Genomic DNA, 20732 nt, shown 5'->3' with positions numbered 1-20732 from the left:
AAGGTTTTGCTTACTTCCTCATAACAAAAATCTGATTTGTTTCCCAACTTTTGTCTTCCGTGAATCCATGCTGGTTATTGCTTTTTTTTTTTCTGGTAAATACTCATCTTTGTGGTCTATTAAACTCTGCAGTATCTTTCCAACTCATTTTTGCTTTAACTTTACTTGACAATCTTTTGTGATTCCTTTTTGAAACTGTGGTACTTTTGACCTTTTTACATACCTGAAATGGCGCACAAAGTATTTAGAAAGATATGGCTCAAGTAACAATCCTTTCAATAGTGTGTCTGCTTGTAAACCATTACCTGTAACTCTGAGTCTGTCAGCACCAATTGTGATTTCATCCTCATCTGCTGAAAACAACATCTTCCCGTCCTCATTTGACTTTACTTCAAATCTCTTACACTGGGCTTCTACAGCATTTGCACCTGTATTGTAAAGAGGAAAAATGTAATATAAAATTGATTTATATTATACGTCTAATATAAGCCATATTTGTGCAAATGCAATAATAACAATACAAGTAACATATTTTATGTTGCTCTTTTATTATGTAAACAAAGAAATTAAAGCTTTGGACGGCACCATTTTAAACAATCCTTTAAGTGAATGCTTTACCTAATTGAATTTTAACCATTTCAATACTGGCCACTTTTACCTCATTCCTGCCAAGACCAGTTTTCAGCTTCCAGCGCTGTCACACTTTAAATGACAATTGCACTGTCATGCTACACTGCACCCACATTACTTTTTTATATATTTTTTTCCCCACAAATAGAGGATTATTTGGTGGTATTTGATTACCACTGTATTTATTTAAATTGTTTTGCTAAACAAATTAAAAAAGACAGATATAAAAAAAAAAGAAGTTTTTCTTTGTTTCCGTTATAACATTTTGCAAATAAGTACATTTTCTACTTCACTGGTGGGCACTGATCAGGCTGTACTGATGGGCACTGATAAGGCAGCACTAATGGGCACTGATGAGGTGGTATTAATAAGGTGGCACTCATAGGCACTGATGAGGAGTTACTAATATGAAGCACTGATATTCAGCACTGATGGGCACTGATAGGCGGCAATGATACAATGATATGTAGCACTGATGGGCACAGATAAGTGGTTCTGATGGGCACTGATAGATGTCAGCTGATAGGCAGCACTGATAAGGAGGTACTGACAGTCATTACTGATGGCCATTGATTGGCATTTTTTATTTGCACTGATTGGCATATGATGGGCACTGATTGACATCTGTTGTAGGAACCTCTGATAAAGGCTGGGTTGATAATCAATGCACTGATTATCAGCGCAGACCCCTCCTCTCAGGAGAACCACTGATCGGCTTCCATCTGCTTGATTTAGAAAAAAAAATGCATATTTGTTAGATGCTGTAAATGCAAGTAAATATAAAAAGCAAGAATTAATTGAGACACCCTATGAGTACATGCTAACTAACATTGTGCTAGAATGTATAACATTTCTAGAAATTACTTGAGTTGAGCAACTACAGAAAGTATTGAGGTTATATTTTATCTCAGCAGTGGGTGTCTGGTGTTGTTATGCCACGTACACACAACCGGATTTTCCATCAGAATAAACTCTGATGGTCTTCCCGACGGAGTTCCGACCAAACAGACTTGCCCACACATGATCACACCAAAGTCCGTTCATTTCAAACGACAGGATTAGAAATGGAAGTTCAATAGCCAGTAGCCAATAGCTGCACTTGCGTTGTATTTGCTCTGTCGGACCAGCATACAGATGAACGGTTTTCCTGATAGAAATTTATTCAGTCAGAAAGATTAAAAAAGTATGTTCTACTTCTAGGTCCGGCTGAATTTTTGAAGAAAAAAGTCTGATGAAGCCCACACACACGATTGGAATATCTGACGGAATGATTCCCTCAGACCTTTGCTGCCGGAAAGTCCAGGCGTGTATATACGGCATAAGTTTTCAGTGGGAGGTTCAGCTTCAAAAAAAGTAGTGTGTTTGCTGTAACTGCTCTATAGCTGGATATATACAGACTGAAATTTGGCCAGTTCAGTGAGAAATGGACAAATTTCAATCCATCAATGGTTGTACTGAAGCCAATCTGTTGATAAACTTCAGTACAACCAGACAGTTGTTTTTTTTTATATGATCACTGAATTGTATTCTGTATTCTGATACCGGGGAAACCTCTCACTTGCAGAATTCAATAGCACAGCGGGAGGGATTCCCCCATCAACACAGTCAGTGTTCAACTTGTGGTTGAAGGAAAGAAAATTGCATAATGCATGGTCAGCCTAGTTTTCTGTAACAAATAAAACCCCTCTGACAGTGCAGCATCACCCATTGTTTAACTCACCCAGCCTGAACATTTAACATGAATGTTGACACTTTCCTTGCTGAAACAAGAAATTAACCACTTCAGCCGCAGAAGATTTTCCTGCTTAATGACCGGGCCATTTTTTCCGATACAGCACTGCGATGCTTTAACTGACAATTGTGCAGTCGTGCGTCGCTGTACCCAAACAAAATTGAGGTCCCTTTTTTCCCTCAAATAGAGCTTTCTTTTGGTGGTATTTGATCACTTCTGTTTTTTTTTAATTTGTGTTTGAAAAAAACACAATATCTTTTACTTTTTGCTATAATAAATATTCTTCCTCAGCTTGGGCCGCTATATATTCTTCTACATATTTTTGGTAAAAAAATGCCAATACAGTAGGTGACCGTGATATTGTGATTGACACCCTACGAGCTCCGTCACGGGAGCCAGCGCTGAGCTGGCTCGCATCGGGAAAGGAAAAATGTTTCTTTTCCTTTCCCGATAAGCGACAAGCATCGCTGGCCGGGTTGACACTGGTGCGGGGATCCAAATTGGATTCCCGCCAATACCAGGCACTGTTTGGTATGAATCCTAAGGGAGAACTCCACGCCAAATATAAAAAAAACGGCATGGGTCCCCCCTTGGGAGGCATACCAGGCCCTTAGGTCTGGCAGGGATTTTATGGGGAATCCAGGATTCATGAGTAAGGCAACATTATCGCCTCGCTCTGGCTGCTAATAACATTTTCCTATTGCAGCCAGCACAACGGTATTGCGCTGGTTAGAGAAGCCTGTCGCCGGGAACCAGCGCGATACTGTCCCACTTGAAACACAAAATCGGCGGCACCTAATGTATGTGTATATTGATTGGTTTGCGCAAAAGTTATAGCATCTACAAAATAGGGCATACATTTATGGCATTTTTATTATTTTTTTTTTTTTACTAGTAGTGGCCGGGATCTGCAATTTTTATCAGGACCGCAACATTGCGACGGGCACATCAGACACTTTTGACACTGTTTTGGGACCAGTGACATTTATACAGCGATCAGTGCTATAAAAATGCACTGATTACTGTAAAGTGTTACTGGCAGTGAAAGGGTTAATACTAGGGGGCAATCAAGGGGGTATCTGTGTTCCCTATGTGTGTTCTAATTGTGAGGGGGAATGTGGCTGACTAGAGAATAAGAGAGATTGTTTTTCCTACTTAGTAGGAACACACAATCTGTCTCCTCTCCCCTGACAGAACTGGGATTTCTGTGTTTACACACACAGATCCCATTCCTTGCTCTGTCACAAGCGATCGTGGGTACCCAGCGATCATCACGCTCACTGGGCACTCCGGGGACATGCTTCGGGCATGAGCACGCCCCCACTGGAGGTGTCTTAAAAAGCCGTCGTACAGCTACGACGGCTCACACAGGGGAGCCAACCTGCCGCAGTATAACTGCAGCGGTGGTCCTGAAGCGGTTAAGGTGATTGTAAAGCTTTATATATTTTTTAAATAAAATAATAAATATGTCATGCTCACCTACTCTGCAATATTTTTGCACAGAGCAGATCCAAACATGCTCTGTTGTGGACCACTGCTGGCACTTCTGGTTCCTCTCCCCTGCCGATTGCCCCTATAGAAAACTACTTATTATAGGTGCACTCGTGTGTGCTCAATCTCGAGGGGGGCTGTTTGTGCCTATTCAGACACACAGTATGGCTCAGCCCCACCCTCCACTTTCTGCTCATGGGTTTTAACTGACAGTAGCAGTAGCTAATGGTTCCCATTAAAATTATAAATACTTGCGCTACTGTAAAAAAAAAATATTAAACAGTAATTATTCATTTTAAATAAAACTTTCAGCCGCTGTACACAAAGTGCTATTCTCTTAAGATCATACAATAAATAAATTACAGTACTCACATCAGTGCAAAAAGTCAGATAAAGCATTAAAAAAATGCATCACAATTGTGTTCATATATATTAAAACTATTTCCTATATAAAGTGCTATTGTGCTCCAAAAACTGCAATCACTGTATACAAACATAAACTTGCAACAGTGAAACAGTTATTATAAAAAAATGAAAATGATATATTTAGATATTGCAGAAACGTCCCAATAAAGGTGCTCTTGTGCTCCAATCCTCTGAAGAGTGCAAAGTGCTCCAAAATTCCACGCTGTGGTGTGATACACCCCCCTTCTGTGTCCCCATTTACCAGATATACTGGACCCCTAGCTATTCAGTCGAAAGCCTCGTACATATGATCGGATTTTCGGCAGGGAATTGTGTGAGACAGCATGTTTACATAAAATCCGACCATTAGTACGCTCCATCAGACAATTGTTAATGTTGGCTGGCAGGCTAGTAAATTTTGAGTGGACAACGGTTTGTTGTCAGTTTTTTGTATCGTGTGTACACAAGTTCGTCACACAAAAGTGAAAGTACAAACACGCATGCTCGGAATCAATGCTCACCAAACATGACATTGGCAAAAGGTACCCAAAGGGTTGCGCTCAAGAGCTGAAATTCTACGTAGTATGTCACTACAGTATGTTCATGTTTGTTGGCCAACAATTGTGTGCTGTTAGTTTGCAAGACAAGTTCCTGGCACATGCCCTTCAGACAAAATCTGATCATGTGTACGAGGCTTAAGGATCAAACGAGCAGAGATTTGGCAGCGGATAATGATTTGAACAGGTCCACAGGAGATCTCTCCTAGCTTGATTTTCAATGTTGAGATATTCACTGAAATGGAAAGGGAACTAATAGTGAAGTTCTGTATAATAGATATTTATTGCGCAAAACAAATTTCCATTTACGAGACAACAAAATAAAATGGGCATGTGGTAATTACAGGAACACAATCCAGGAACGACGCATCCAGGTTCCCATTGCTCTCAGCCAAGTCTGTGGGATAGGGGAAAGGGGAAAACAGCTGTTGTAATCATGCATAGCGCTGGATTGAGATCAGGCTCAGGTGAGTATTTAGTGGTAGGGGGAAACTTTTAAATGTTTTTATCTTAATGCAGAGAATGCATTAAGGTAAAAAAAAAAAAAAAAACTGGATGTAAAGAGGATCAAGCAAAGGAAGTAGCAGTCAAGCAGAGGAGAGTGGAGCAGCATTCTGTGACCATGGACACAGAACTGTTCTGGAGGAGAAAGGTCAGTGTAACAGAAGAAGAACTTGTCAGAGCAGAGTAGAATGCTGTAGCCGGGGAACACAGCATTGTTAGCGATGGACTGGCTGGTAACAGTAGTTTGCCATGTGTCAGGTCATCGGGGGGAGATGCCGTGTCGTCTCTGGCCTGGTTAGCACATTGGTAATGCCTTCCAAAGACTGGGTCACTGTCCAATTTATGGAGACTGGAGGGAGCAGCTGTGTGCAGCTCTGGCTCTTTAATTCACAGAGACAGCATCATTCCGGTTTACAAATGGGAATTATTCATAGTGGTTCTTTTTGTTCTTTTGGAAGTGAAGCTAGTAACTCAGTAACTATGCAGTAAAGGATTTGCACAAAATAAAAGAAACAACAGTCAGTAAAGAAGTTAATGCACAGAAATACAGAGATACAAGGCCAAGGCCATCAGTAATTTCAAGAATGTGCTGTATCAGGGACATTTCATATTCCCTTTTCTCCCATCCAAGTTGTATACCACAATAAAAGCAACAAAATGGAGAAAAATAACTGTTCATTGTCAATAGTTAATGGGGGGTTGGCAGCAGGGTAATTGGCAGATTGCTATAACCAAATCAGCAGCCCTTATGAGCCCTTTGGGTCACATGTCCATTTTTCATAGGTGCAGGCAACACAAAAAAAAACACAAAAAGAAATGCACCGCAACGCACCAGAAATGCAAAGAAATGCATCTGAAAAACAGCAAAATGTTGGTAAAAATGCAAATGCATTTTTGATGCAATTTTGCTACCTGGCAGTGTGAAAGTCCCCTGAACTTTACCCATAACAACTTGATAAAAAATAATAAAACCACAAAATATGTGTCTTAGCACTGTGGTGAAATGGCCGCTGTCACCCACAAGTAGGGATGAGCTTCGAGTTCGAGTCAAACTCATGTTCGACTCGAACATTGCCTGTTCGCCTGCTCAGCGAACAGTGAACAATTTGGGGTGTTCGCGTCAAATTCGAAAAGCGTGAAAAGTGCTAATTTTAAAGACTGATATGCAAGTTATTGTCCTAAAAAGCATTTGGGGACTTGGGTCCTGCCCCAGGGGACATGTACCAATGCAAAAAAAAGTTTTAAAAATGACATTTTTTGGGGAGCAGTGATTTTAATAATGCTTAAAGTGAAACAATGAAAGTGTAATATTCCTTTAAACTTCGTACCTGGGGGGTGTCTATAGTATGCCTGTAAAGGGGCACATGTTTCCCGTGCTTAGAACTGTCCCTGCAAAAGTGGGAAAAAAAGTCATTTAAAATCACTCGCGGCTATAATGAATTGTCGGCTCCCCGTAATACAGAGAACAGTCATTGAAAGTCATTGATAAAAAAAAAGAAAAGCGTGGGGTTCCCCCAAATTCAATTACCAGGCCCTTCAGGTCTGGTATGGATATTAAGGGGAACCCTGTGTCAAATTTAAAAAAAATGACGTGGGGTTCCCCCTAAATATCCATACCAGACCCTTTATCCGAGCACGCAACCTGGCAGGTCAAAGGAAACCGTACCAGGCCACATGCCCTCAACATTGGGAGGATGCTTTGTGACCCCTCAAAGCACCTTGTCCCCATGTTGATGGGGACAAGGGCCTCATCCCCACAACCCTGGCTGGTGGTTGTGGGGGTCCCCTTGTTAAAGGGGGCTTCCAGATTCTGATAAGCCCCCCGCCCGCAGACCCCCACAACCAACGGCCAGGGTTGTGGGATGAGGCCCTTGTCCTCATCAACATGGGGACAAGGTGCTTTGAGGGGTCACAGACCCCCAAAGCATCCTCCCAATGTTGAGGGTATGTGCATGTGGCCTGGTATGGTTCAGGAGGGGGGGCGCTCTCTCGTTCCCCCTCTTTTCCTTCGACCTGCCAGGTTGCGAGCTCGGATAAAGGGTCTGGTATGGATTTTTAGGGGGAACTCCATGCCATTTTTTTTACATTTGTGTGGAGTTCCCCTTAAAATCCATACCAGACCTGAAGGTTCTGGTATGAATATTTAGGAGGAACCCCACGTAATTTTTTTTTCATTTGACGTGGAGTTCCCCTTAATATCCATACCAGACCTGAAGGGCCTGGTAATTGAATTTGGGGGAACCCCACGCTTTTTTTTATCAATGACTTTCAATGACGTCTCTGTATTACGGGGAGCCGGCAATTCATTATAGCCGCAAGTGATTTTAAATGACTTTATTTCCTGCAGAAATGACACTTTGTGCAGGGACAGTTCTAAGCATGGGAAACATGCGCCCCTTTACAGGCATACTATAGACACCCCCCAGGTACGAAATTTAAAGGAATATTACACTTTTATTGTTTCACTTTAAGCATTATTAAAATCACTGCTCCCGAAAAAAACAGCCATTTTTAAAACTTGTGCCGTGCAAGTGTTGCTGTTTTTAACACTTTCTGCCTAGTCCTCTCCTAAAGGGGCGATATAACCCTAAGGTCAAGGTGAAGATGCTGTGTCCGTCAATGAACTTCAGAGAAAAGGATTTTACGGTGAGTACAAAAATTCTATTTTTGCATTGATACATGCAAAAATGTAAAAAAATCAATTTCTTCATCGGTTTAGGCCAATATATATTCTTCTACATATTTTTGGTAAAAAAAATCACAATAAGCATATGTTGATTGGTTTGTGCAAAAGTTATAGGGGATAGATTTATGGCATTATTTTTTTTTTATGAGGGATGGCGGCAATCAGCGGTTTTTAGTGGGACTGCAACATTGCGGTGAACAGATCAGACACTTTTGGTACATTTTTGAGACCATTGACATCTATACAGGGATCAGAGCCACTGATTACTGTATAAATGTCACTGGCAGGGAAGGGGTTAATACTAGGGGCGATCAAGGGGTTAAATGTGTTACCTAGGGAGTGTTTCTAACTGTATGGGGATGTGACTCACTGGGGGAGGAACAGATCGCTGTTCCTAATTATTAGGAACAGACAACCTGTTTCTCCTCTTCTGTCAGAACATGGATGTGTGTGTTTATATACACACATCCCTGTTCTGGTTCTCGCACCCACATCAGCATGCTATATCCCTTAAAGATGCCGACATACACCTATGGTGATTTGTTGGATTGTGTCGACCTGGCCTGGTTAGCACATTGGTAATGCCTTCCAAAGACTGGGTCACTGTCCAATTTATGGAGACTGGAGGGAGCAGCTGTGTGCAGCTCTGGCTCTTTAATTCACAGAGACAGCATCATTCCGGTTTACAAATGGGAATTATTCATAGTGGTTCTTTTTGTTCTTTTGGAAGTGAAGCTAGTAACTCAGTAACTATGCAGTAAAGGATTTGCACAAAATAAAAGAAACAACAGTCAGTAAAGAAGTTAATGCACAGAAATACAGAGATACAAGGCCAAGGCCATCAGTAATTTCAAGAATGTGCTGTATCAGGGACATTTCATATTCCCTTTTCTCCCATCCAAGTTGTATACCACAATAAAAGCAACAAAATGGAGAAAAATAACTGTTCATTGTCAATAGTTAATGGGGGGTTGGCAGCAGGGTAATTGGCAGATTGCTATAACCAAATCAGCAGCCCTTATGAGCCCTTTGGGTCACATGTCCATTTTTCATAGGTGCAGGCAACACAAAAAAAAACACAAAAAGAAATGCACCGCAACGCACCAGAAATGCAAAGAAATGCATCTGAAAAACAGCAAAATGTTGGTAAAAATGCAAATGCATTTTTGATGCAATTTTGCTACCTGGCAGTGTGAAAGTCCCCTGAACTTTACCCATAACAACTTGATAAAAAATAATAAAACCACAAAATATGTGTCTTAGCACTGTGGTGAAATGGCCGCTGTCACCCACAAGTAGGGATGAGCTTCGAGTTCGAGTCAAACTCATGTTCGACTCGAACATTGCCTGTTCGCCTGCTCAGCGAACAGTGAACAATTTGGGGTGTTCGCGTCAAATTCGAAAAGCGTGAAAAGTGCTAATTTTAAAGACTGATATGCAAGTTATTGTCCTAAAAAGCATTTGGGGACTTGGGTCCTGCCCCAGGGGACATGTACCAATGCAAAAAAAAGTTTTAAAAATGACATTTTTTGGGGAGCAGTGATTTTAATAATGCTTAAAGTGAAACAATGAAAGTGTAATATTCCTTTAAACTTCGTACCTGGGGGGTGTCTATAGTATGCCTGTAAAGGGGCACATGTTTCCCGTGCTTAGAACTGTCCCTGCAAAAGTGGGAAAAAAAGTCATTTAAAATCACTCGCGGCTATAATGAATTGTCGGCTCCCCGTAATACAGAGAACAGTCATTGAAAGTCATTGATAAAAAAAAAGAAAAGCGTGGGGTTCCCCCAAATTCAATTACCAGGCCCTTCAGGTCTGGTATGGATATTAAGGGGAACCCTGTGTCAAATTTAAAAAAAATGACGTGGGGTTCCCCCTAAATATCCATACCAGACCCTTTATCCGAGCATGCAACCTGGCAGGTCAAAGGAAACCGTACCAGGCCACATGCCCTCAACATTGGGAGGATGCTTTGTGACCCCTCAAAGCACCTTGTCCCCATGTTGATGGGGACAAGGGCCTCATCCCCACAACCCTGGCTGGTGGTTGTGGGGGTCCCCTTGTTAAAGGGGGCTTCCAGATTCTGATAAGCCCCCCGCCCGCAGACCCCCACAACCAACGGCCAGGGTTGTGGGATGAGGCCCTTGTCCTCATCAACATGGGGACAAGGTGCTTTGAGGGGTCACAGACCCCCAAAGCATCCTCCCAATGTTGAGGGTATGTGCATGTGGCCTGGTATGGTTCAGGAGGGGGGGCGCTCTCTCGTTCCCCCTCTTTTCCTTCGACCTGCCAGGTTGCGAGCTCGGATAAAGGGTCTGGTATGGATTTTTAGGGGGAACTCCATGCCATTTTTTTTACATTTGTGTGGAGTTCCCCTTAAAATCCATACCAGACCTGAAGGTTCTGGTATGAATATTTAGGAGGAACCCCACGTAATTTTTTTTTCATTTGACGTGGAGTTCCCCTTAATATCCATACCAGACCTGAAGGGCCTGGTAATTGAATTTGGGGGAACCCCACGCTTTTTTTAATCAATGACTTTCAATGACGTCTCTGTATTACGGGGAGCCGGCAATTCATTATAGCCGCAAGTGATTTTAAATGACTTTATTTCCTGCAGAAATGACACTTTGTGCAGGGACAGTTCTAAGCATGGGAAACATGCGCCCCTTTACAGGCATACTATAGACACCCCCCAGGTACGAAATTTAAAGGAATATTACACTTTTATTGTTTCACTTTAAGCATTATTAAAATCACTGCTCCCGAAAAAAACAGCCATTTTTAAAACTTGTGCCGTGCAAGTGTTGCTGTTTTTAACACTTTCTGCCTAGTCCTCTCCTAAAGGGGCGATATAACCCTAAGGTCAAGGTGAAGATGCTGTGTCCGTCAATGAACTTCAGAGAAAAGGATTTTACGGTGAGTACAAAAATTCTATTTTTGCATTGATACATGCAAAAATGTAAAAAAATCAATTTCTTCATCGGTTTAGGCCAATATATATTCTTCTACATATTTTTGGTAAAAAAAATCACAATAAGCATATGTTGATTGGTTTGTGCAAAAGTTATAGGGGATAGATTTATGGCATTATTTTTTTTTTATGAGGGATGGCGGCAATCAGCGGTTTTTAGTGGGACTGCAACATTGCGGTGAACAGATCAGACACTTTTGGTACATTTTTGAGACCATTGACATCTATACAGGGATCAGAGCCACTGATTACTGTATAAATGTCACTGGCAGGGAAGGGGTTAATACTAGGGGCGATCAAGGGGTTAAATGTGTTACCTAGGGAGTGTTTCTAACTGTATGGGGATGTGACTCACTGGGGGAGGAACAGATCGCTGTTCCTAATTATTAGGAACAGACAACCTGTTTCTCCTCTTCTGTCAGAACATGGATGTGTGTGTTTATATACACACATCCCTGTTCTGGTTCTCGCACCCACATCAGCATGCTATATCCCTTAAAGATGCCGACATACACCTATGGTGATTTGTTGGATTGTGTCGACCTGCTGCTGTATAATGATGGAGGCTGGTCGGCAAATGGTTAATTAAACCCTATTATATCATACAATTCTCTCTGCAAAAAAAAAAAAAAAAGCCTCATAATGACAAGATCCCGCCACAAGATTTGGGCTACATCATAACTTATCATAGATTTTTACAGTATTTACCTACTGTGTGCTCATAAAGTGCCTTGAAAAAGTATTCACACTCCTTGAAATGTTCCTTATTTTGTCATGTTACAACCAAAAACATAAATGTATTTCATTGAGATTTAATGTGATAGACCAACACAAAGTGGCACATAATTGTGAAGTGGAAGGAAAATGATCAATGGTTTTCAAAATGTTTTACAATTAAATATGTGAAAAGTGTGGCGTGCATTTATATTCAGCCCTCAATACTTTGTAGAACACTTTTTGCTGCAATTACAGCTGCAAGTCTTTTTGGGGATGTATCTAACAGCTTTGCACAGAGAGTGACATTTTTACCCGTTCCTTGCAAAATAGCTCAAGCTCTGTCAGATTGGATGGAGAGTGCCTGTGAACAGCAATTTTCAAGTCTTGCCACAGATTCTCAACTAGATTTGGGTCTGGACTTTGACTGGGCCATGCTGACACATGAATATGCTTTGATCCAAACCATTCCATTGTAGCTCTGCCTGTATGTTTAGGGTTGTCGTCCTGCTGGAAGGTGAACCTCCACCTCAGTCACAAGTCTTTTGCAGACTCTAGCAGATTTTCTTCTAAGATTTCCCTGTATTTGTCTCCATTCATCTTCCCATCAACCCTGGTCAGCTTCCCAGTCCCTGCTGAAGAAAAGCATCCCCACAACATGATGCTGCCACCACAATGTTTCATGGTGAGGATGGTGTGTTCAGGGTGTGCAGTGTTAGTTTTCCATCACACACAGCGTTTTGCTATTAGGCCAAAAAGTAAAATTTTGGTCTCATCTGAGCAGAGCACCTTCTTCCACATGTTTGCTGTGTCCCCCACACGGCTTCTCGCAAACTGCAAATGGGACTTTTTATGGCTTTCTTTCAACAATGGCTTTCTTTATGCCACTCTTCCATAAAGGCCAGATTTGTGGAGTGAACGACTAATAGTTGTCCTGTGGACAGATTATCCCATTTGAGCTGTGGATCTCTGCAGCTCCTCCAGAGTTACCATGGGCCTCTTGGCTGCTTCTCTGATTAAAGCTCTCCTTACCTGGTCTGTCAGTTTAGGTGGAAGGCCATGTCTTGGTAGGTTTGCAGTTGTTCCATACGCTTTTCATTTTTCGATGATGTATTTAACAGTGCTTTGTGAGAAATTCAAAGCTTGGCTTATTTTTTATAACCCAATCCTGCTTTAAACTTCTCCACAACTTTATTCTCAACCTGTCTCGTGTGTTTCTTGGCCTTCATGATGCTGTTTGTTCACTAAGGTTCTCCAACAAACATCTGAGGGCTTCACAGAACAGCTGCATTTATAGTGAGATTAAATTACTCACAGCGGAATTCTATTCACTAATTAGGTGACTTCTGAAGGCAATTGGTTCCACTAGATTTTAGTTAGGGGTATAAAAGTAAAGTGGCACGCCACACTTTTTTCACATATTTATTTGTAAAAAAAAAAAATTAAAATCATTCATTATTTTCCTTCCACTTCACAATTATGTGCCACATTGTGTTGGTCTATCACATAAAATCCCAACAAAATACATTTAGGTTTTTTGGTTGTAACATGGCAAAATGTGTAAAATGTCAAGGGGTAAGATTATTTTTTCAAGGCATTGTATTACAATATGTTAATAAGAAATAAGCATTTGTATTTATTATGCTGTCTGTTTCCTGAGCGTCATGAAAATCTTCATACCATTTTATTAACGTAATAATAAAATTTTACAGCAGGACCTTGTGAATTTTTCTTATGGGTGAAATTATCCTTGAAAAAAAATAATTTTTGCAGTATTGCAGTTACATATTTAAAGTGTATATCCGATATGCAAAATGCATATTTAAAGGTTTTATATTACATTTTAGTGATACAGTCTATATTGTGTTTACAGAAAAGGAATCACTTAGCTTTTTATTTACAGTAAGTGTGCAATTTACATGCTCAATGTACTACGCTAAGTGAATTTGCAGCATTTCATTTCAGAGGAGTAAACAGAGGTTAGCATGTATTGATCTATACATAACAGATATACATTACACAAATCACTTACTGCAATCATTATAGTTAACATGATGCCACTAATAACTGATGTTTTGTAGGGCAGATGCTCTGACAGAAGATGAACAGGAACATTGTAAACTGGACAACACTCAAGAGCCAGCTCAAATTAATGAGGCATTTTTATGAGGGTGTTAACACAGCAATTTTCTTCAAATGGAAGGATTTGTGAGTTGATACATATCCTGTATTTTTAAGGCCAGAATTAATAGGCAGTGAATGAGTAATTAAAGCAATGGACCCTTCAGCTACATCACTGGAGATGTAAAAAAGCGTGATTCTGAAAATGATAAACCCTCTAGTTCATTGAAGATGAAGACTATGATGGAAATCAAGTTGGACTTCAAAGGCTGCTGACTCCTCCATGAAAAAGCTTAATTTCTGCAGGTTTGTGCAGACCTTTTAAAACACATGTATATAAAAAATCTGGAGCAGATCAAAATAGTCCCTTTGTGAAATAAAAAGACAAACACCCAGCTCATCCAAGGCTTCTGATCCCACAATGCACTGCTCAATTGAATATATAATGAACAGATAGGAAGATGAAAGTGCTATTTTAGTACAATTTTACCACTATTTAAAGCCCCCCCCCCCCCCATCAACATGCTAATATAATGTAATAATAAAACCTTTCTACTTTTATTTCATTCCTCATTTTGGTCTCAGTGTTGCCATCAATGGGTAATTGCGCTTTTCTGTGCAACACAAGGAGATTATGGCTGATGAAACTGGTCGGTAAAGTGCTGTTCAAAGCTTCCTGAAAACATCACAGCACCCTACCTTAGAGTACCTCTCAAAAGCCCTCAGCTCTGCTGCAATCAGTGGGCTGGCTCTTGGAAGCAGTTATAAAAATATCAAAATGTCTTGATTGATAGATGTCAACTTAGGGGCACAGGAGTTTCCTGGAAGACTGTATAGGTAAAGTCCACATGTGACCCGAGCCTCCAAAATTGAAAGAACTGAAATTCAATGAATGAAAGGGTTGGGCCAGGGACCATTCATTTAAAGGGAAAGGGTTATGCCGCTTACACACGAGCGGAATGTCCGACCGAAAAAGTCTGGGTGTATGCCTCATCTAATTTTTTTTTTTCTCTAAAATTCTGATGGACCTAGAAATAGAACATGTTCTAAATATTTCCGACTGACAAAATTCCTATTGGGAAAACCACTCGTCTGTATGCTGTTCCAATGAACCAAAAACGACGCATGCTCTGAAGCAAGTACGAGACAGAAGCTATTGGCTACTGGCTATTGAACTTCCTTTTTCTAGTCCCGTCGTACCCACGCTACATTACCACATTCTTGATGATCGAACTTTGGTGTGATTGTGTTTACGCATGACAGTTTCAGTGAAATTCCATCGGAACTCCATAGGAAAAACCTTCAGAGTTTATTCCAACACAATATCAACCAAAAATCCGCAAAAAAACATAAAACAAATGTTATAAATTAAGTAGCAGTTCAGTGGGTAAAATAAGTAGTGGACCCAAGCAAATTATTTAAAAAACACCTATGATAAAAATTATAGATCCCTTGTTTCTTTGTAAGTGGGCAAACTTACAAAATCTGCAGGGGATCAAATAATAATTTTCCCCACTGTATACATCACAGTGATATTAACTATAGGTGTACAAGTGGTAATGGAGATTGCAAAGATAAGGTTCATATCCTGGCCATAGGTCCAGCGGAAGGAAGTAGTTTGACAGTAATAGCAGGGTTAGCCAATCATTTTTGTTTATGTCCTTTTAATTTTGAGTATAGAAATCAGTGTTAATTAGAATGAAACACAAGCAAAAATAGAAATGAGGAAAAAAGGAAAAGGGCTGGATTTTACTTGTGATGAGTACAGGGGTGGGGGTAGTCACATTTCTTCTCATGGTGTATGAGGAGGGAGGGGGTCAGCTAGGGAGGTTTGTGATGGATGAGGGGGTAAGGAAAGCCTGGAAAAAAAAGCATGAACTACAATTTTTTTTTAACAGTTAAAGGTTTATTGAATAAAGCACAGGGTTAATACAAAATGACACTCGGTATAACACAAATCTATCATGCCTAGGCCACAGTCAAAAATACAACAGATCATAGCACTATTCCCAAACAGTGCCAAATGTAAGTAGGAGAGTGTATACATACAGTTTCCCACAATAAAAGGTTAGTATCAGCAGCATCCCCGACATAAAACAAATAAAACTCAAAATGTCGCCCATCAATCAGGTGCACCAGAATAACACTTCACCCAAGGCTGTAAGTAAAGTGGGGGGGGGGGGGTGTGCATGGGGGAAAACAGAAGAAAGGGGATGGAAAAATGGAAAGGGGGGGATGGAGACAGAGAGGAAGAAATTAAGAGAAAAACGGCAAGTCAGGAGGAGAGAGCTACATGAGCCACAACCCAAGTCCCACCAAATTACACATCAAGTTCATCTGAACCATATGCATCAATCCAGGCAGACCATATCACATTTTTTTTACAGTTTCTACTCCCATAGGTTAACTTGTACAATGGTAAAACTGCATTTACTGTGTATTTCCAACTATGCACCAAACTATGCTTCCATTTCAGAGGAGCTCCCTGCATGCATAGTAGAGTAAAAAACAAATAGCTTCATACATCCAGTAGTTTCTATCTCTTCAATAATTACCAATAACATCATTCATGGATCAAGTTGCAGAGACAAGTCACAAAAATCATTCAGAGCATCAATCGATGATACCCAATAAGAGTGAATAGCTGGGCATTGCCACACCATATGAAAAAAGTTCCAGTAGAGGAGTAGCATTAGTAGTAGGTTTTAGAGGAGATATAGGTGTTTTAGCCCTGACAAATGAAGGTAAAGGGAAGACAGCAGTTTTCCCATCAACCTTGACATCTGCAAGAGCTCCACCGCATCTGGTTGTAGTGCAAGCGGTTCCAGAAATTAGGCCCGAATAGCATGCCTCAAGTAACAAAAGTACATATCACTGCGGTTGCAGTGATCGGAGAGGATATGTGGCTCCTCTACCTCCTGCTGGGCTGTGTGGGTGCTTTGAGGGGTTGCTCCATTAAAAGCCTTAAAGGAGAATATACATTGAGTGCTGGATACCTGCTGTCATTGTTTGAGTGATCTAAACGCACATCTAGCCTGACATGAGAGTGCTGGGCGTTGCAGCTGATGCTTTGAGGGGTTGCTCCATTAAAGCCTTAAAGGAGAATATACATTGATTGCTGGATACCTGCTGTCATTGTTTGAGTGATCTAAACGCACATCTAGCCTGGCACGAGAGTGCTGGGCGCCGCAGCTGGTGCTTTGAGGGGTTGCTCCATTAAAAGCCTTAAAGGAGAATATACATTGAGTGCTGGATACCTGCTGTCATCGTTTGAGCGATCTAAACGCACATCTAGCCTGACACGAGAGTGCTGGGCATTGCAGCTGATGCTTTGAGGGGTTGCTCCATTAAAGCCTTAAAGGAGAATATACATTGATTGCTGGATACCTGCTGTCATCGTTTGAGTGATCTAATCGCACATCTGGCCTGGCACGAGAGTGCTGGGCGCCGCAGCTGGTGAGTTCTCCAACTAGGGGGGCACGGTCACTGAGGGTGTATGGTGAAGGCTATACCAGTATTATATGGACACTGATAAGATTTGCACATGAAAAGGATTTAAATTTTTTTTTTTATGGACTATTGATTTCATCTATGTATTATTATTTTAAGACTGTCACATTGAGTCTTTTCACAAATATATATATTTTCCATTTTTTTTGAGATATTTTGTTGTGAGTAACACAATTTGTTGTTTGAGGGGTAACTTCAATTTGATTACTTTTACACTAATTTAGCGCTACAAGGTGATATTTTATGGTTATTTGGATGGGTTTAGCTACATTCACCTTCTTGTTTATTTATTCATACATTTAAGTAGCAGCTGGGAGAGGGGTTGTTGGCGCGGTGGTGATACACTTAGGTGGTAATTTTTGAGGTGTGTATCAAGTTTTTTAACAAAAGTACATAGAAGCAGGCAATGCAAACTTTTGTCACAGAACTGCAAAGGAAGAAAATATCCCATCGATGATAACATGCTTCAGAGCCACAATTCCCTTAGGCACCCATACCTGAGGTTCTGGAAGCTGAGAAGGATGCCGCAACTGAGGATTACCCCAAAAGAGGCACATGAGGAGAATAGGTTGCATTCTTCTTATAGACTTCTCTAGCTTGTACCATGTAACTAAGGGACGAACCCTATGCACATGGTAAACCAAGTTGCTCAATGCAGCATAGCACCCCAGAGGAGCTGCTTCCAATGTAACCATCGGATTGTGCATAGACTGGCTAAATCACCAACGTATTGTAACAAGTATGACTGCCCAGTAGTGAAGTTGAAAATTAGGCAGGGCTAAGCCCCCTTGGGAGAGGGGCAATTGAAGCATTGTCTATGCCAGTCTAGGAGTTTTACCTGTCCATATGAAGGAAATAATTATACCATCCAGCTAGAATTAACAAAATGTAACAGAAAAACAAAACACTAGTATACTAATAACAAGCCATAAAATAGAACATGTCATTTAGTGAACTGTGGAATGAACTGTGAATTATGATTAGTATCATAGTAGGTAGGGAACGAAAGAGAAAAGAAACAAAAAGGAATGCATAGCTTGAAAAAAGATACAGTCAAAAGGTACACATATTGATTTTCTATTTCAGGGCTACAATTATTTGACTGAGATTTTTTCCCTATCAACCCTTTTCAGTTTTAAACTATATTTGTGCCTGTATTCCATTTGCATTTTATTTTAAACTACAATTAAAGGCTCTGGAAAATCTAGTACTAGTTCATTTTGACACAGATGGAGAAATAGTAATTATGAAATATTTCATTTCTGGCAGTGATAATGATAAATTAAATTTAGTTTCCAAGTCAGAGCTCTATAATTTGCCCTTGCAAAGTGTAATTTTTTGGTGAAATTTAATATGTAGAAAGTATGTCTCCTTTATCCTGAACAGTTTTTCAGTCTATAAATACATATTGTTATAAATGTGTAGAGGTTTTTAAACATTTTTCATATTTTAACCAACTTCACCAACAGTTTACTTCATCTATAACACATATGTAATATTTTTTTTTAATCCAACCTCTTTTTAACATGTTCATCTGTAGACCTTTAATACTCGACCTGGTATGCATTTTGGGGGACCCCCATGCAATTTTATTTTAAATTTTTAGTTCGGGGTTTCCCTTAATATTCATACCAGACCCAAAGGGCCTGGTAATGGACTGGGAGGGGGGGGGCATACCATTTTTTTCAATGAATTTTGTCTATATGCAGAGACCCAACAATTAAATACAGCTGCAATCAGTTTTAAATTACTTTTTTCCTTTAGAAATCTTTCTGTGGTACTGTTCTAAACATGGGAAAACTGTGCACTGGCCCCTGGCACAACACGTAAAGGAATATTTCATTTTTATTGTTTCACTTTAAGCATTGTTAAAATCACTGCTCCTGAAAAAACTGACATTTTTTGAAAACTTTTTTTCCCTTTCGTTCATTGACGGACACAGCATCTTCATCTTGACCTTAGGGTTATATCGCCTCTTTAGGGGAGGACTAGGCAGAAAGTGTTAAAAACAGCAACACTGGCACAGTACCGCCCAGGGGGCTGTCCTACTGGCTATAACCCCTCACACTGCATCCAGCAGCTCAGTTTGTTTCTGCCTAGTGTAGGAGAAGGATCTGGCTCCTGGTGGGACCATTGGTCCTGGGAATTTTTTTCTTTTTTTATGCATTTTTGATTCCTGTGGTCTACAATCAACAGCTAGTCCCTCAATGAACTTCAGAGAAAAGGATTTCGTGGTGATTACAAATATCCTATTTTTGCATTAATACATGTCCCCTGGGGCAGGACCCAGGTCCCCAAACACTTTTTATGGCAATAACATGCATATAAGCCTTTAAAATTTGCAGTTTTGATTTTTCATGTTCGTGTCCCATAGACTTTAACAGCGTTTGCGCGTTCTTCTGAATTTTTTGCCTGTTCGGATGTTCTGGTGCAAACCGAAATGAGGTTTGTTCGGCTCATCCTTAACCACTTGCTTACTGGGCACTTAAACACCCTTCCTGCCCAGACCAATTTTAAGCTTTTGGTGCTCTCACACTTTGAATGACAATTACTCAGTCATGCAACACTGTACCCCAATGAATTTTTTTCCTTTTTTTCCCACAAATAGAGCTTTCTTTTGGTGGTATTTGATCACCTCTGGGGTTTTTATTTTTTGCGCTATAAATGAAAAAAGACCAAAAATTTTGAAAAAAAAAACGCATATTTCTTTGTTTCTGTGACAAAATTATGCAAATTATTAATTTTTCATCATAAATTTTGCCCACAATTTATACTGCTACATATCTTTGGTAAAAATAACCCAAATTAGTCGATATTATTTGGTCTTTGAGAGAGTTAGAGAGTCTACAAGATGTGGTGCGAATCGCACAAAATTGATCACATCTGATGTACTGGTGGTCTATCTCACTTCTTGCGACCCGAACAAGCCAGGAAGGTACAAATACCCCCCAAATGACCCCTTTTTGGAAAGTAGACATTCCAAGGTATTTAGTAAGAGGCATGGTGAGCTTTTTGATGTCATTTTTTCCCACAATTCTTTGCAAAATTAAGATTTTTTTCCCACAAAATTGTCATTGTAATAGGTTATTTCTCCCACGTGGCATGTGTATACCACAAATGACACCCCCAAAAAAATTCTGCTACTCCTCCTGAGTATTACAATACCACATGTGTGGGACTTTTTCCCAGCCTGGCCACATAGAGAGGCCCAACATGCAGGGAGTGCCGTCACATGTTCTAGGAGCATAAATTACACATCTAACTTGTTGACTACCTATTACACTTTTGAAGGCCCTGGAGCACCAGGACAATGACACGTGGCACTGATGACAGATGGCACTGATACGTGGCACTGATGACACTTGGCACTGATGAAAGATGGCACTAATATGTGGCACTGATGACATAT

At 40.4% G+C, this 20732-nt stretch overlaps 1 protein-coding gene across 6 annotated transcripts in view; it reads right to left on the bottom strand.

Annotated features, from left to right (window-relative positions):
- The window catches only part of SGCZ (sarcoglycan zeta), a 1585391-nt gene that overhangs the window by 97371 nt on the left and 1467288 nt on the right, over positions 1-20732 (bottom strand). For all 6 annotated transcript variants that reach the window (XM_077477426.1, XM_077477423.1, XM_077477424.1 and 3 more), the window contains one exon: positions 306-428. In XM_077477426.1, the coding sequence (XP_077333552.1) occupies positions 306-428 (123 nt within the window). The remainder of the gene's footprint in view (positions 1-305; positions 429-20732) is intronic.

The sequence above is a fragment of the Lithobates pipiens genome, unplaced genomic scaffold (genome assembly GCF_037356315.1).
Source record: "Lithobates pipiens isolate NorthernLeopardFrog02 unplaced genomic scaffold, aLitPip1_a1.2 Scaffold_13, whole genome shotgun sequence".
Taxonomy (NCBI): Eukaryota; Metazoa; Chordata; class Amphibia; order Anura; family Ranidae; genus Lithobates; species Lithobates pipiens.
This window is presented reverse-complemented; position numbering and strand designations above follow the sequence as displayed.